This window comes from Mustela putorius, unplaced genomic scaffold (assembly GCF_011764305.1).
Source record: "Mustela putorius furo isolate JIRA1106 unplaced genomic scaffold, ASM1176430v1.1 tig00003944_pilon_pilon_pilon, whole genome shotgun sequence".
Taxonomy (NCBI): domain Eukaryota; kingdom Metazoa; phylum Chordata; class Mammalia; order Carnivora; family Mustelidae; genus Mustela; species Mustela putorius.
Window position 1 is genome coordinate 3586751 of NW_025422088.1, and position 17346 is coordinate 3604096.

The 17346-nt window shown below is 35.9% G+C and overlaps 1 protein-coding gene across 46 annotated transcripts in view; it reads left to right on the top strand.

Annotated features, from left to right (window-relative positions):
* The window catches only part of PTPRD (protein tyrosine phosphatase receptor type D), a 2277302-nt gene that overhangs the window by 2151167 nt on the left and 108789 nt on the right, over positions 1-17346 (top strand). For 34 of the 46 annotated variants that reach the window (XM_045069786.1, XM_045069815.1, XM_045069785.1 and 31 more), the window contains 2 exons: positions 2206-2217; positions 7017-7129. In XM_045069786.1, the coding sequence (XP_044925721.1) occupies positions 2206-2217; positions 7017-7129 (125 nt within the window). The remainder of the gene's footprint in view (positions 1-2205; positions 2218-7016; positions 7130-17346) is intronic. The other 12 variants (XM_045069793.1, XM_045069804.1, XM_045069806.1 and 9 more) reach the window with 1 other exon arrangement.

A 17346-nucleotide genomic window follows, 5' to 3' on the forward strand; every position in this document is an offset into this window, starting at 1 on the left:
TATGCATATTTCCAAGATGTCATCAAGAAATAAATTCAGATCAGGACCTTTTGAGATGGTATGGAGAAGTATATTGCCATGTCCAACCACACTGGACAATGCTGATTGATTCTGCCTTCTGGCCTTTGAGTAGATCCTTCTATATACCTGAAATGCCTTTCCTCTGACTCCCCATCCTCTTTTCTTGGCCTGGCCAACTCTGAAACATCCTTTAGAAGTAATCTAAGATGCCACCTATTAAAAAGTCTTTCTGGGTGCCTCCCTCTTGCCTTGTTCCCTTTACCTGTTCAGGCTCCCCTAAGGGTGTTCCCTCGTCTATATTCTTCAGAGCACTTTCTGTTTATGGATGTCACAGAACCATCACATTACTGGACTTGCTCATATCCTTGTCTTTCTTGCCCCCACTAAATTGTATGTCAGGGACTCTGTCATTTCCCGTTATCCCTTATGCCTAGTAGATTGCATGGCACAGAGGGTTAATGAGTAATCAAACTTATATCAATTGGATAGTATCAACAAAGTCCAAACTCCCTCCCCTCTGCTTGTTTACTCCATCATACAATACACCTTCATGTTGACTGGCAAGAGCTATAATAAAACCCTCAGCCTATAATTTAAATTCATATGTTCCTAAAGCCTTCAAACTTAGATACTTGCACCAAATATATACCCATGTGTGTGGTGGGTCTGACATTTCTGTGGAAGGAGTAAATCACACACCAACTATGCATTTGTTCACCAGAATACTCAGCCTTTTAATATACTAAATTGATAATTCACTAAGAAATTCTCTTCCATGCAAAGAAATAGATTCTCCTACAACTGACTCATTAAATATCTCCTGGATTAGAAATGAGCAAGCTAGTGATTCCTAGGTGGCTCAGTCAATAAAGCATCCAACTTAATCTCAGCTCAAGTTTCGATCTCATGTTCATGAGTTCAAGCCCCGTGTTGGGCTCTATGTTGGGCACAAAGCCTCCTTAAAAACAAAAACAAAACAACAACAGCAACAACAGCAAACAAAAAACAAAAAGATGAACAACTTAGAAACATATATATATGATTTTTAAAACCTGGGGCACTAGGTAAATCATTTTAAAATGAAGAATACAAAGAATTAACCAGTGTGTTTGATATTGATTTCATTATTCACTTTGTATGTGTGTGTCTGTACAATTTAAATGTGGATTTTGTATTTTTGAAAGAAGATAGACCTTAAATCCAGATTCTTTAGCCACTCAAGTATATATTTCATTAGCATTAAGGTAGACTTAGTATCTCTGTTTTGGATTTGAGAATGCTCCAAATATTTGGCAATTCACCTCACCATGGAGATTATTTAGATTAATTTTTCAGGTAAAAGTTTTATTCTCTGCATAAAGAACATAGTTATTTAACAATGCACATATTATCACATGAGCATGAGCTAAATGTATTCACAGACAGCAGCACCTCTTTGACTAGGAAAATATCTGTCATGTCCGTGGCTGGTAATAAAAGACTTTCAGGATTAGCCCAGCAATATAGATGGGTTATGCTCTGTAGATTTATAGTGATGAGTATTTCTTTTTCCAAAACTGAAAATGTATTTGATCTTCTATTGGAAAAAACATTTATGATAACCATACTTGTCAAAAGGAGTTTGGAGAAATTATTTTTTCCACTTTATTACCTCATAGTGTATTATACCACTGTGCACATATTTTGTGCAGTTCAATGCAATTTGCAGATATTTTATATAATATTTATATTTTATAAGGAATAACATACCTCTTAATTGAAGATTTTGTTTTAGATGAACAAATTTCTTATATGGAATTATGTTGTATTCCCATTAAGTACATTAGTAGTTTCCTCATAGCATGTCTTATAAAAAGCATATTATATCTCTATCATCAAACACTTTCTGGGAAATAATTAATTGTGGCGATATTATGTAGGTTGATGAATAAAAGTGAATGTGACATTAACATACGCACAAAAAATGTTTTAGTTAGTTATGTACCCTCATGTCCTCCATTTAATTCATAATTAGAGACCGTTAAAGTTTTGATACACTGTCATTTCCCAATGTGTGTTAGTTAATGTGTCCCTGCTGGTGAGCAGTGTTTCTTAAATCTTGGTTGTCATAGTTACTCTTGTTACTACTGGCCAACTAACATTTAGCCTTTCTTTTTCTTTTTTTGCTGCATTAAAATGGAGCAGTAAACCTGACAGGTGAGGAATAGAGAACAAACCCCTTTAATGCTCAGTACTAGATACTGGTAGCCTTTGGAAGTATTGAGGGGATGAGGGTGGAAGTTGGATATAAAAGTAGAAGATGAACAAAGCCCAGTTTATAAAATACTAAAATGATTGGTATTAAAATGATTCTAGGGAAAATAAATTAGTTTGTCTATATGAAAAAAAAAAAACAAATTATCCAAATTTAGAAGGTAATGAAACCAGTCTGGATTTTGTTTTAATGAGCATTTGTACGTGTTAATGTGTCTGCAAAACAGAAATGTGAGGTGTCCCATAAAACGTTTGTTTTGTTTTGTTTGTTTCTACTCAAGACCGATATTTTAAATTTGATCTGAGACCACCTCCTGATACAGGAACACAACTGGCATTTTCATATCTTGCAAATATTGGTGACTGTGCCTCTGTGAAAACTCTTACATAATTCCAAATTATTTTCCATGTTTTCCAACTCAACTAATAATAGCATCAGCAGCAATAGTAGTAGTAGTAGTAGTAGTAGTAGTAGCAGCAATAATAATAATGATAATAATAATAATGGTAAGACTAGCTATCTGTGTGATTATTGAATGATTGGTCTAATCTAACTTTCTACTTCCTAACATATCTATATATCCAAATGTATATCTATCTATTTATCTATCTATCTATACCTTCCCATTTATATTGATAGAAACGAATTTCTGATAAAACTTAAAACTAACCAAAGGGCCTCAGTGCTCATCTCAATCGTTTTCCTGCCGGTACTATACCAGTAGTTCCCAATGCTTGTTCCCTGGACCAGCAGCAGAAGCATCAGCACTACTGGGGAAAGTGAGAAAAATAGAAATTCTTGGACTTCCTACCCAGACCTAATGAATCAGAAACTCTGGGTGTGAGTTCAACAGTCTGCAGTTTAGTAAGCCCTCCCAAATGATTCCATTGCATGCTAATGTTTGAGAACCATGGCTCTATTATTTTCCCTAAAATCACTTAACACTGGTCAGCAAGCTACTTTCATTGACAGAAAACTTAGTATTTCTGCAGGGTGTCTTTTTTTAAAATAGCACATGCAAAGAGGTTTTGTTTTTGTTTTTGTTTTTGTTTTAGTCAAAGCAGAACACACTTTGAACCCCCTTAATATACTCAGAGATCTACCTTACCATTTAATACTGTCTACATTTTATAACATTATCACCGCCTTCTGGTCCCATTAAGATGAGAGAATTGGCTCTCTTTCTTTTTCAGAACCACTAATTAACATTTATTGAATATTCAAGGTACTAAAATGAGTTTATAATTTTCTAAATTAAATAATACTTTATGTATTAGCTTTCAGAATTTTTTAAGTCATATGTGGGTAACTTTACAATTACATACATCTAATGTATACATGAAAGGACTAGAAATTTTCATCAATACCTTTATTCTTTATAAAATATATAAATAAAACAATTCAACTTATAAAGAACTACAACATTTAATGTAGACATCATCTCGAGACCTCCTTCCTCTCTTTTGTACATGAAGAAATTGAGAAGTGTTATTCTTGACTTCCCTAAGAAGATATACACCAGTAGTGGCAGAGCGAAGTTACATTCTTAAAAGCATCAGAATCATAAAGTGTTTGAATGGACTTCTTTGAATTTAATAGCAGAGATTTCTGATAAATGTCTTCCAAAAGCCTTGGGCCATATGTCTGAATATCTTTGTTTTAAGTAAGTGAATTCCCTCCCACTCCATCCCTAGATGAGAGCCAGGTGAGAATAAATGACAATAAAAAGGCCCTTAGGCCACAGAGTAGAATTTTTTTTATATGTGACCCACATCCCAGACCACCACGTTTTTATATTATGAGCAGTTTCCATCATATCTGAAATGTCATGTGACCTTGCATTTCCTTTTCACCCATATAACTCCTACATGTGCTAGATAGTTCTTTTTGCAGGAAATATCCTCACAGTAGGACTTTTAATCTTAATAGAAAAAATAAAATAGCAAGGCAAAATTCACATCACTTTGGAGTCGCTATCTTTGCTTTTATCTCAGTGAAAATGAGAATAATGAGACCTCTAAAAACTTAGGAAAAATGTGTGACTATGTACGTTCATGTTGGGCCTGATTTAAACCGCCATACGCCATTTAAGAACTCTAGGGCCATAAATTCTATTTTTAAAGCTCTTTATCATTATTACCCAATGATAACCAAACTCTTCACCCTGCAAGCATTTCTTAGAAGTTCTTTCTGTTGGAAAACAACCATTTTAGCACATTTATGTTTAAAAATAATGTGACAAAAATGTGGGCAGCTAGAATCCGTGTTGTGATCCCCAGAGCTAAACTAAGCAAAACAAAGTTTAAACGGCTGGTTTTCTGAGATGGCTAGGATTTTTGGAATCTGAGATCTTGGAGGCCGTTGATTTGAATAGATAAAGTGAGGAAGAAGTTAGTTATTAAATGTCAGGGAACCCCCCCCCCCACACACACACTTTCTCACAAGTATAAACTGTAATGTTAATCCCATGCTCTGGGTTTTGAGATTCATCTGGGCAACAAGATGTGACATTCACCTTCCCTGGCACCGGGAAACAGACTAAATTTCTTTAAAGAGTATTCTTTTCTGTCCCTTTGTCTCAATATCACTCAGCCTGTCTTCAGTGAAAAAGGAGATAAGGAATATGTCCCACAATACCTGCAGGAATGGCCTCGTTTCCTTGCCCAGAAATTTCTACATCTGGTTCCATAATCCTGCAAAAATGACAGTGGAGACACTTTGAGGTGGGAAAAAATCCAGGTTAGAATCATTAGGTCTGGCACATCAGCAAAGAAATGTATCTGTGCCGACTCTTATGAGGAAAAACAAGCAAACAAACAAACAGACAAGCATAAGAAGGACCCCTGGGGTTACCTGAAGCAGGAAGACCAAGCATATGTTTATTACAGGTGGACTCTCTGACTGGCAGTTGGTGGCGTTTCATTAGCCCATTGAGATTCTGTATCTTTGGTGGTAAAGTGAATCTCTGTGAGGGAAATAACCACAGCCTAACACAGGGACATTTTCTACTCAGAAGCTGGTCACCATGTTCTTCTTTCACATGGTCTTCCAAGCCACTCTTTCTCTTTCTTCTCATATCTTTCTTGCCAGCCCTCAGCTCTGATTTCCCTTCCCTTCTCCTTTTCCACTCCATACACCTGGAACGGCCAGTACCTTTGCCAGGCCTCAGATTCACTGCTCACCTCGGATTGGTAGTATGGCTTGGCAGTATATTCTGTCCTCAGGCTATATCTGCCACCTTTAGGTAGAAACAGGAAATCCCAAGACAGGTTAATTCAAGCTTGTGAGAGAGGAAGGTGTCTAACAGGACTCACCCAAGAAAATTAATTCCCTCAATGCCGTTTTGCCGAAGGCACTGCACTTGAGCAAATCAAGTGTGCTTTCCCTTTGCATCAATCTTCCCTTCATCCGCTGGTTGGTTTTATTTTATACAGATGAGCAGAGAGGGAAAGAAAGGCTATTTAACAGGAGCCCTCTGGCTAACCATGGAACGACCTGGGTGGCACTGAATGAGATCCCATTGCCACAGCAACGCTAATGAGCTGTGCGACAGTCATGTCAGAAAGAGAAGGGAGTGTTCCTCAACACTGCTGTGCCCCTTTCCCCAAAGAAGAATGTCTTTCTTTGGAACAAGAGTGAGATGCTAGGATTATGACTGCAGCCCAGATACTGCTGGAATCAGTTTTTGAATAATAAATACAGAATAAAGCACTGCTTAAAAGGCCTCCATCTCTTCCATTTTTAATCTGTTTTAAACTTAAAGAAAATAGGTAGCACTCTGTGTTTGGTGTTTGAAAAAAATAAATAAGAAATCTTATGGGGGAAAAAAAACCCTGACCTTTCTTGCATAGACATTTGTTAATATTACATTATCACACTCTATACAAAGGTATTTAATAAAACTAGTGGTAATTAAAGCAAAGATGAAATGAATTGTGTAAAGAATTACTTATAACAAGGCACTATTAATGGTTCCTATGCCATGAATAATCATTGGAAGAGTGAGACACAGTAGGTGAAATTAGTTTTTCTCTGATCTTCCTGTGATTGACTTTCATTAATGGAATATTAATCACAGCTTAACACCATAAACAATCAACACTATTTTTTTTTTTAATTTGAAAGAGAAAGGGGATGTTGGTCTTGCATCGTGTTAATTCTCTTTCCAGGTGTTAGACTAACTTGGAATCTTAGAATATACTATATTTGTCTGCCTTCTGGGAAAATCCAATTCAGGTCCTCTTTGTAGCCATCAGTCATATAATCTTGGAAAGAGGAAAGAAAGGGTTTGGTTTTAGCTCTTCAGCTTGAGGCTCAGTAGTTTCAGAGGTTTTTCTCTATGGTAAGCACATTCATGGTATTGGTACTCAATTAGCATTGGCTATTACATGTACTCTGTCCTTTTCCTCACAAATTGAACCAGTGGATAAAGGAGATTTGCTGAACAAGGACTCAAGCTTATCTCTCCAACACCCCCCTTAAAGCTGAAAGGCAGAAGCAATGAAGAATTTAATTCTAGAGCAGACTTTGAGATCATTCACTTAAATAAAAGTTTTAGACTTGAGGAAGCAGTCTAGGCGAAGAGAGGAAAAGCAACCTGAGCAAGGTCACAAAGCAGGACTGTTGAATGGTTTACGACAGAAAGTTGGGAGGGAGAGGGGGTTGCAAGACTCTCTGCTTTTTAAATGTTTCTATTGCTTTTTTTAAATTTTATTCTTACATTTTTATTTTCTCCCTATAGGAAGAGGGCAGAGTCTGACTCTAGAAAGAGCAGCATACCTAACAGTAAGGAGGTCCCTTCACACCATCCAACAGACCCAGTAGAACTGAGGCGCCTTAATTTTCAAACACCAGGTAAGAGGCAGGACTCATCTTGTCCATAATACAGTATTTACTGGAAGTTTTTTGGCCACCTGATATTGCTTTGATAGATAAATATATCATTTTATTTAGAATGATTTTGTTTATCCTGATTTTTAATTGTAATATTATTGAGATTCACTATACATAAGTCTTGAAAGAAAGTTAACTTTGCAAATCTGAGGTGGAGTAGACAAGAGAAAACATGTAATTCACCTTTAGATTTCGGAAAAACTATAGCGGTGAAAGGGAAAGAAACAAAGTGGGGCAAAAATCAGTTTCTTTTCCAAATATTACCTATACTGCATGTAACCGGCCAATTTGGTCTCTTATAGGGAGGCATGTAAAGTGATTGAGGATAAGAAAAATATCCTTGTTTCTTAAAGAACATTAAGTGCTTCAACAGAGCAAATCTATCATTCCTGCTGAGGGGCATTTTGTACAATATTATTAATTCAAGGCTAGCTCTATTTTGCTTTCTTTCAAGTAAATTTTATTTATACCAAGTGAATGATAAATAATGGTAAAGAGATCTAAAAACATAAAACTGAGTGGCACTGCCATAATACCTAAGAATAGTTAAGAAATTAAAGAGCTGATCTAAGAAGACTGACTAAAATTTGGTTGTGTTATTGTTTGCCAAATTGTTGGCAAGTGTGTCAAATGGACGTCCTACCTCATAGTAGGATATACTACAAATGTGTTAAATTACACATTTGCAGTGAATTGCTTTGAATTGAGTACAAGGCATTGTATCTGGCTTATTTTCTCCCTTAAATGTATATGTATCATTGTAACCAGTAACAATTCAGTTGAAAGAAGCATCTGGCATTTTCAAAGTGGCTGTACAAATCATCATCATAAATGTGGGTTGTTTTCAAAGTTCTACCTCAAAAGAGGTTAGATTTTTTTTAAATCAGTTTTTTTTTAAAGCAAAGGTATACTTCAAACGGCATAAAAGTAGAAGAAAATGTTCATGTAGCCAAAACTCTCTTGTATATATTTTTTAAAAGGCTGATAAATGCAGACTTTGCACATCTGATGATAACTGAACAAATCTATGCAGTCCTCTAGGATCACTGTAGTCTTGTAGATGCTCCCTGTTGAGTCTCTATCTAGCTACTCCATTAAGGCAACTGGATATGAATTGAGTTCTGTAGTAAACCTTCTCAGTTCACTTTCTGAAATAGTAGTATACTGACTTCTTTAGGCTCTAGGCAACGTCTTAATAATGGACCCAGGAGTTCATACACTTTTCCATTTGGCCAAACAAATGTACAGAGGACCAAAAGCCACGGAAATGATATGCAGTAGGATTTCTTACAAGAGTAGCACGTTGTGGAAATGGAGAAAATGATTGTTACTCAGTACCTTGCTGCTCTACCCTGCCCCTTCTGGCTTTTATGTGAAGTGTCACCTGTATTAGAAACAACCTTGGTTTTCTAGCAGAGACAGAAGCATAGTATAGGGTGAATGGAAAGTCAAAGATAGCCCCAGAAGGAAAGGGCCAGTAACAGAGCTCCCCTTCATCTATTCCAGCACCAACAGAATATGCTTATGGGCATAAATAGAAAGCAAGAATGGGAACTGTGTAGAAAGGATTATCAGCAGAGTGCTGGCAACTACAAACAAGGGAATAGAAATGACTTTAACCAAGAGACCTCCATCTATACGTCTCACTTTTATGGGCAATTTTGTAAATATGGTCAAATAAAAAAAAAGTTTATAAGGAATCTAATTTTACCAGTGAATATGGGAATATTCAATACATTTATGGAGAGAGCCTGTTAAATTTCACAGAAGTCCATCAAAAGGAGAATGAATGTTGCAGTTGAAGGGACATTGCTTATCCCATCAATAGCTTTACAAAATTGAAATTAAGGGCTAAGGTTATAGAAGGTATCATTTAACTAAGGTTAGACTTTTTGCATCAAATGGGTAATGGAATAAAGTGGCGAAAATGAACAAAGAGGGAGATAAGACTTAATAGAGGAAGACAATAGAACAGGAGAAATTGTCCTAAGGTCCTATCATATCTGTTCAGTATGGAAACACTATGTTGTGCTAAGTTTTAGCTCAGGTAAGCAATCTATTTGAGCTTGATTTGTTGAAACAGTCTATTTGCCCCCCCCCCAAGCTCAGTAATGTGGCATGCTGTCCTGAAAATTTCACCAGTTGACAAAGAATATAGACCCAGCTATTAACGTGAAATTCATAAAAATGTGACCATTTGCTCAACCAGTACAGATTCTAAGCAGTGGCTACAAATCGCCTTAGTTACTTGCCAACAAGATAATAGGTAGGGTTATTGGCCAAATAACCTTTTTGTGCTTTTTCCTCTCCTCTTGTTCACAAATAACCAAGGGCTTTCCTGGATGATACAATAAAATGACCCCTTTAGTAGGTGTTGCACAGCAAATGATATGACGCTCCTTAATTTTTGTATTTTAAACTCTTTCACTATCTGAAATGTGCTTTTATATATATCATACTTTTGGAAGTAAAACCATTTATCCACAAACATAAAATTTGACAATTCTTATTAATGGTATGCATAAGTAGGGAGTTAACCACCCACCTCTTCACTGCAAACAAATAGTTTTTAACGAAATAAAAAAAAGAAAGCAAACTTGTGATTCACATATCAGTCCCTAGCAACTGAACTTGTTCAAAGCAAGTTCTCTTCCACTTCCAGTGGATCTGTTGAAGAAGATAAAATATCAAACAAAGATTTCCATTTGAAATTCAGTAGGTATTTCAGAAAGTAAAGAAAGCACATCATTCAGTTTACTAATTCTATAAATTCTTCTTTCATTTAAAAAAAAATCTTGGGGGACACCTGTGTAGCTCAGTCCTTAAGTATCTGGCTTTGGCTCAGGTCACAATCCCAGGCTCCCTGTTCAGTGGGAAGCCTGATTCTCCCTTTCCAACTCCCCCTTGCTGTCTCTTTCTCTGTCAAATAAATAAAATCTTCAAAAGAATTAAAATAAAAGAATAAAAAAAATCTTGGGAATGGAAAACTATTCACTTTTTTAAAAATTTATTTTCAGCATAACAGTATTCATTGTTTTTGCACACACCCAGTGCTCCATGCAATCCGTGCCCTCTCTAATACCCACCACCTGGTTCCCCCAACCTCCCACCCACCACCCCTTCAAAACCCTCAGATGGTTTTTCAGAGTCCATAGTCTCTCATGGTTCACCTCCCCTTCCAATTTCCCTCAACTCCCTTCTCCTCTCTAACTCCCCTTGTCCTCCATGCTATTTGTTATGCTCCATAAATAAATGAAATATGATAATTGACTCTCTCTGCTTATTTCACTCAGCATAATCTCTTCCAACTATTCACTTTTTAAGTATTTATTCTTGTTGGAGAGCCTAGAACACTTAAGAAGGCAGACGTTTTTCCTTCAATTCTATCCCATACTCCAAAGGTATTGAAAACATATTCCAAATTTCCTATAAATACAGTATTCTGAAAGTTTAAATTCTTCAAAGAAATATACCCTTCACTGCAGTACCACAAACATACCTATCATTGGGTGAGGGAAGGAAACATCAGATTCCTGTCCACTGTCTCTGCACTATGGCAGAAAGTAAAGGCAAAGAAATCTGTTGTTTTCAGGAAAGCCATCTTTGCAAGGCTGTGGGATATAGAAAAACATTGCTTTAGTACACTTTCCAAATTTTGGATGACAGTCTAGTCACTATGTTCATGAAATGCTCTATTCAAGCATCTGAACAGGGCGAGAAAGACCAATATCTTTCTAAGAGCATGCGGTACCTCTTTTTGTAGGTGTTTCCCATGAACATGTTTGTTAGCTGGAATACAGTCTGTTGGAATTGGCAAAATCCAACTAATTTGTTTAGAACTTAAATTACCCAATGTATTAAAAAATTGTATTGTAGTTGGCAATAATTAGTCATCATTTATTGATATACTGAGTTGGTAAGAGCTAGTATGAAACAGGCAAGAGCTAGTATGAAAGGTAAGAGCTAGTATGAAACAGGTACAATTCAAGTACCATTGTTTGTTTCACCCATGACCTACAAAATTAGAGTCCTGAGTATATAAGAAGGCATCATTTAGCTAAGGTTAGACTTATCACTTCAAATGGAAAATGGAGTAAAATGAGAAAAGGAGAGAAGGAGATGTTATAGAAGAATTTGCTAGACTTATTAATTGCTAATCAAGTCTTATAAATCTTTAAGCTTTGCAGAGAAAGGGAAAATACTCATTTATTAAAAGATGATTTTAAAATAACTGCTAGTAATCCTCGTACATCTTTGTGGACTGCAATAACTGTGTATGCACTAAGATGAGTTGACACGTTAAAGCAAAGTGAACTGTGCCCATTGGCCTAGGTTGAGAGGAAAGTTTTGTGTGTGTGTAAAAAAATGTTTCTAAGTCTTCTTATAACCTATACTTCAAATAATTCTTGTTCCTAATTACAAAAGCAGCACATGTTTATTGGGGCAATTGTGTAAAATAGAAAATAAGCTTGTTAACAATTGTACATAGGCTGTGGCTATACAGGTGTGCATTATAGTAAGTATTTTGTATGTTTGAAAATTTTCATAAATTGGAAAAGATGGAAAAAACACATATAGGAAAGAGAAATTACTCTTTACCCCCCACTTATTTTTCTTCTATTTGTCTTCTTTTTTTGGAGGGCAAATTTAAAATATAAGTAAAAGATTCCCTATAACTATTCCAAATTTGCCCTTCAGGAATAGCTATCATATATAGCCCCACGCTTTTTCATATGTATCTGAAAAAGACTTTCATATGTATATACAGTTCTTTAGTTGATAAAAATGGGTATCAGATATATAAACAAATGATACATATAAAAATTTTCTTTTTTATTAGCATATAATGTATTATTTGTTTCAGGGATACAGGTCTGTGAATCATCAGTCTTAAACAATTCACAGCACTTACCACAAAAATTTCTTGTTTTAGCACTTATTTTTTCAAAGATTTTTATTTATTTATTTGACAGAGACACAGAGAGAGGGGGAACACAAGGAGGGGGAGATCAATGGGGGGAAGCAGACTTCGTGCCAAGCAGGGAACCTGATGTCAGGCTCCATCCAAGGGTCCTGGATCATGACCTGAGCCAAACCCAACAACTGAGCCACCCAGGTGTCCCCTGTTTAAACATTTAAATACATAAACAGACCTTTTTCCAAGTTAGTGTATTAGGTTTTATCTCCTTCTTAGTAGCCAATGGTCTTGACATTATTCACTTCTACAGATGACGCAAAATGTATTGACATTCCATATTAATGGAGGCTATTTTCTGTGATTTACTCTTGGAAATAATACTGCAGTAAGAAATACTGAGCATACATCTTTTCACGTCTTTGCTGCTACCTCCCAATATTAGACACCTGGAAATGCAAGTACAAAGTCTTAGGGAGACACATTTACCATTTTGATGGAGATTGCCAATTACAGATTTTTTTTGAAACATTGTAAGAAGCCTTTACCGACAGGTGGCAGCCCTCTGAGCCCTGGCCTCTAGCATTGGACAGAAGACTACAATAAATATAATATCAAAAGATGATGATATGGGGTGCCTGGGTGGCTCAGTGGGTTAGGCCACTGCCTTCGACTCAGGTCGTGATCTCAGAGTCCTGGGATCGAGCCCCGCATCAGGCGCTCTGCTCAGCAGGGAGCCTGCTTCCTCCTCTCTCTCTGCCTGCCTCTGCCTACTTGTGATCTCCGTCTGTCAAATAAATAAATAAAATCTTTAAAAAAAAAAAGATGATGATATATAAGAAAACCAAAGAAGCTACAAATATGCGTTCATGTATCACCTGTATCCCAACAAAGCAAATTTAGAATTTTAGCATTGCAGATAAATAAGCTTTCTTTCAAGGACAAAGGTGTGAGGGAACATGTAGCTCACAGCATCACGTTGTAAGCCAGTCACCACCTTTCTTTGTGACTGTGAAATTATTTTTCTCTGCTACCTTTTGGTTGCCTTGTTTCCATTAAAAGTGTTTTTTTTTTTATTTTTCTGTGAAATTCTTTCTTCTAATATTTTTACCTCCTTCTCACATCCCTCTCTCTGCACCTCCTCTAAAACAAACAACAAACAAACAAAAAAACACAAATAACCCTTCAAACAAAAACAACAAAAAACTGCAGGGTTTGTGCTTTCACTTTTTAAGAAAAGAAATTTAAAAATTGATGATCAGATGTTACAACATAAAAGCCTCGTTTTCATTCTGAGGATGACCTTAATATGTTTTGCCCTAAAGCATACATGGATGGTAGGTGATTGATGGGCTGTGGAAAGCAGAAACAAACTGAGGAACAGTTATCATATCAGAAATAGCAGTATCAGCAGCAGAAATGTCTAAACAGAAGCTGAATGGGCTTTAAAAGCTTTTGAAGCCTCTTTGTTGATCCATCAGTACTATTAATTGGATCAATGCTAACAAGATCCATATTTATATACACTTATCTTTATATTTTGTACTATAAGAAACTTGTATATATGACCTTGCTTAAGACCACCATTTGTGTTCTTTGTATATTTCAAAAAACCTTGGTTCATTGAATAGAAATAGCAAATTTCTGATATAAAGAAACATGCTTTGTTAAATTCTGCATTCTGAAAAATTCTCCATAAAAATGAGTCTTACTCATGCTATCCAGTGCTTACCTGAAAAAGGGCTCTTGGAACATCTTTTTCCTAATGATGATCGTACTCATGGGTTAAGTCAAACTGTCATTATTGTTCTGCCATGTAGCAATTATATTATATAAATCCATATTCTCTTTTGCCTTTTACTCATTATTCATTTGTGAAACAAATTGCCAATATTGAATATTTATATTTTATTCAGGGTATTCTAAGTGGTACATAAATTATTTTAAAATCTGACCAATATTTTATAAACTAAGTTTCTCTCTGTGACTGTTAACTTAAGTACATTTTTGACAGAGATATACCATTGATTGGATGAACAAATTATTTTCTCCCTATCCCATGACCGCAAATTGTTCTCCAGACTTTTATTCATGTTGTTTTCTGTTTGTTTGTTCCTTTGGAAAGGAGAACCATGAAGAGAGTATTGTTGAATCATCACACATATAGGCTAACAGAAAAAATCATCTAACAAATATTCCACTACCCCCCTGAAAAAAGATGTTCCCCCACTCTTAGTGACCTCAAAAACTTTACTTAGCAAAATAATTACAAAGTGGTTATTGGCATTAAGTGCAAGATTTTAAAATTGCCAAAATGAAACAAGTATTTGATAAACATTTCTGTATAGATGTTTGAAATTACTGTTGATTAGATGACAGTAAAATTAAACAGAATATTTGAAGGCGGAAACATTGTAAATTGGAGATTTTTTAAAATCTGCCAAATAATACTACAGTTTTTAACATTTTGAATTTATACCTTTAGTATACCTTTAGTTAATGTTTTCATGGAAAATCACAAAATGTTGACAAGAGGTGACTGGTAAATACAGGTGTGCATAGGGGCACCTTTTCCCTCTTCCCAGCACTGAAACAGACATACCTTCAAATGAAGCTATTATTGACATAGTTTCTCTAACTGAGGATGGTTTATGATCCCTGTGGCAGGACATAAGTAGTCCAAACATTTTCAGAGGTCCATATTTATGTATATGGCACCAATCTGCCCAGACGTTAAATGGTACAAGAGACAGTATGGCATAATGAAAAGTATCCTAAATAAGAAGTAACAAGGTCTGGGATCAAATCCCTCAGTAGCCTTAGCTTTCCTAAGAGTAATGACCTTGATCAAATCTTCCACCCTTCTGAGCTTCATTTTCCTATTGACAAAATTAATGTGGAAAAGGAGAGGAAATAAATGAACTCACAGAGAGTGATCCAGGAGAGATGTATACATTGTTAAGCACCCCCAGACAATATTTGATGTCTAGCCCATTGTCTTGTGGCTAATAAATACTTAATTTACACACCAAAGAAACATTTTCCTGTTTTAAAACAGAGGCTGCAATTTAGTTAGCCAAATGTGGCCTGCGAAGGCCTTTTCTTTGACTCCCACTGGGTTTCAACAAAGTTTTAAAGCAATGGTGAAAACTGAGGAAAAGTCACATCATAATCTGGGTTTGCAACTGCTACTAAAAACCTGAAAATTTTTACCTTGTGACTCTATGGCTCCACCTGGAAGATTTCTGCTAAAGCTGATGAGTTTGGCCTGTTATACATGTTCTCCACAGTGTACACCAGCCCTAAACATGACCCTGACCTTGAGACTGAATGTCAGTTTCCATTCATTTCATGCCTATTTTTATTTTTCATATAATAGAGAATATTTTTTTTTTCCTTGAGCCTCCTTTAAAAGTAGGGAAATGAAATCCAGCCCTGGAAGATGGCTTGCTTCAAGGTAATGAGCAGGAGCACCTTTGTTTGTGAAAGAGTTTGCTATGCCCTACCTGGTCGTCTTCAGTCATTTACCTTACCTAAAGGCCCCCTTCAGCCCCTGGAGACTTTGTGCCTGCTTGAGAAGATTGTCACCACCATTCCAGAATTAATACAGTAGAAAGATGTCAAAACTACTTAGGATTTGATTTACTAGACTGACTAATGTATAAAGTCATTTAACTCTTCTGGGCTTCAGAGTCCTCTTGTGTACAACAAAAAGCCTGGGCTAAGTGATCTCTAAGGCACCACTCAGCTTCAAATGCCATGATGTTAAAGTTTTAATTCTTGTAACGAAGCCTTCATGACATAGCCATCATAAATATATACCCTGTTAAAAGTAGCCATCATGATTTTTCCTCCAACCTAAGGCAGATTTCATTGACTACATCCATCCATTTTTCATCTTGACAGTATATATTATGGATATCACGCCTTCAAAATGAAAGCACCATTCAGATTCAACGTGTGCCTTTAAACTGCACTGATGTTGTGCATTTTTAGCCTTGAACAATTTGTCATGACCCTGGCAAGTCCTCTTTGCTGTAAGCTGCACTTCAAGTTCTTTGCTACTAATAGTAGCTAAAGTACTAAATCTCACTAAATGGAGAATCAGCAGATTCAAGGTATTACCAAAAGAAAGCTAATTACACTCTCATAAACCCTGATACAGTTTTTGAATGGAAAACATAAACAAGTGACACACCCCCATCATAATTTCCATTGGACCAAGAGTCATTGCTGGGGAACTTTAAAAATATCAATGCCTGGTTCATATCCCAGAGGTTCTGACTTAACTGGTCTGGTGTGCAGCATGGAAAAAAAAAAATTTAAAGCATCTCAAATGATGCTAATGTAAAAACCCTCATCTAATAAAAATATTGTTTGTAGACTGTGAGCAATAGCCAGGTTACCCAGACAGAAGTTTGAGAATATACTATAGTGACATCAACTTCATCTTTTTCTTAGTGTCTGCTGTTCTGTTCAGAATCTAACATGCTTGATTATATCATGTAAAATTGTTTCCATATTGGACAATGGAGAAGTTTAGGGGTAATTATATATATTTTAGTAACTCTTTGGGGATTATTTTCTGATTTGAGCTAGAGTTTCATGTTAAAGTTTCATCCCAGATTTATTAAGTAGCATAATTTTTATGATGATCTTTGTTTCAAATACTTGACAATAACATCATAGTCTTTTGAGTTAGCTAAAGAAAATGGTATTGAACTTAAATAATTCAAAAAGTTGATCATTAAACTGCATAGATTTTTAGTTTATAGACAGTAAATTCTCCCCACGGGTCAAAAAAAAAAAGGTCCAATAACTTCTAGAACACTTACATGAAAACTCTGCCCAAGAGACTCTTCTTTGTTGTTCCATATGTTTAGACATTCTATCTACAGGAGGTAGAAGTGAGAGTTATAAAGGAAGTGACTCCAGAAGTTACCTAGCTCTGCAGTTTTATTTTACAGATAAAAATTTGATGTTCTTTGTTCCAAGTGATTTGTCCCTATTAGTAGATGGCAAAACCAGAATTCCCATCCATATTCTAGTCTAGGATTTCTTCTTCTATACCATCAGAATCCCACAAGTTTACCTCTTTTTTCCATGAAACATCCATTCTGCCATTTTTACTTGTCCTAGAATTGTGATGGAACATGATACATATTGATGTGTCTTAAACAATGATACTTGAATGCTGTGCTATCTTTGCATATGATATATACATCCTGATTTAGAAGATAAGTCAGTATAGGTTTACTTGGAT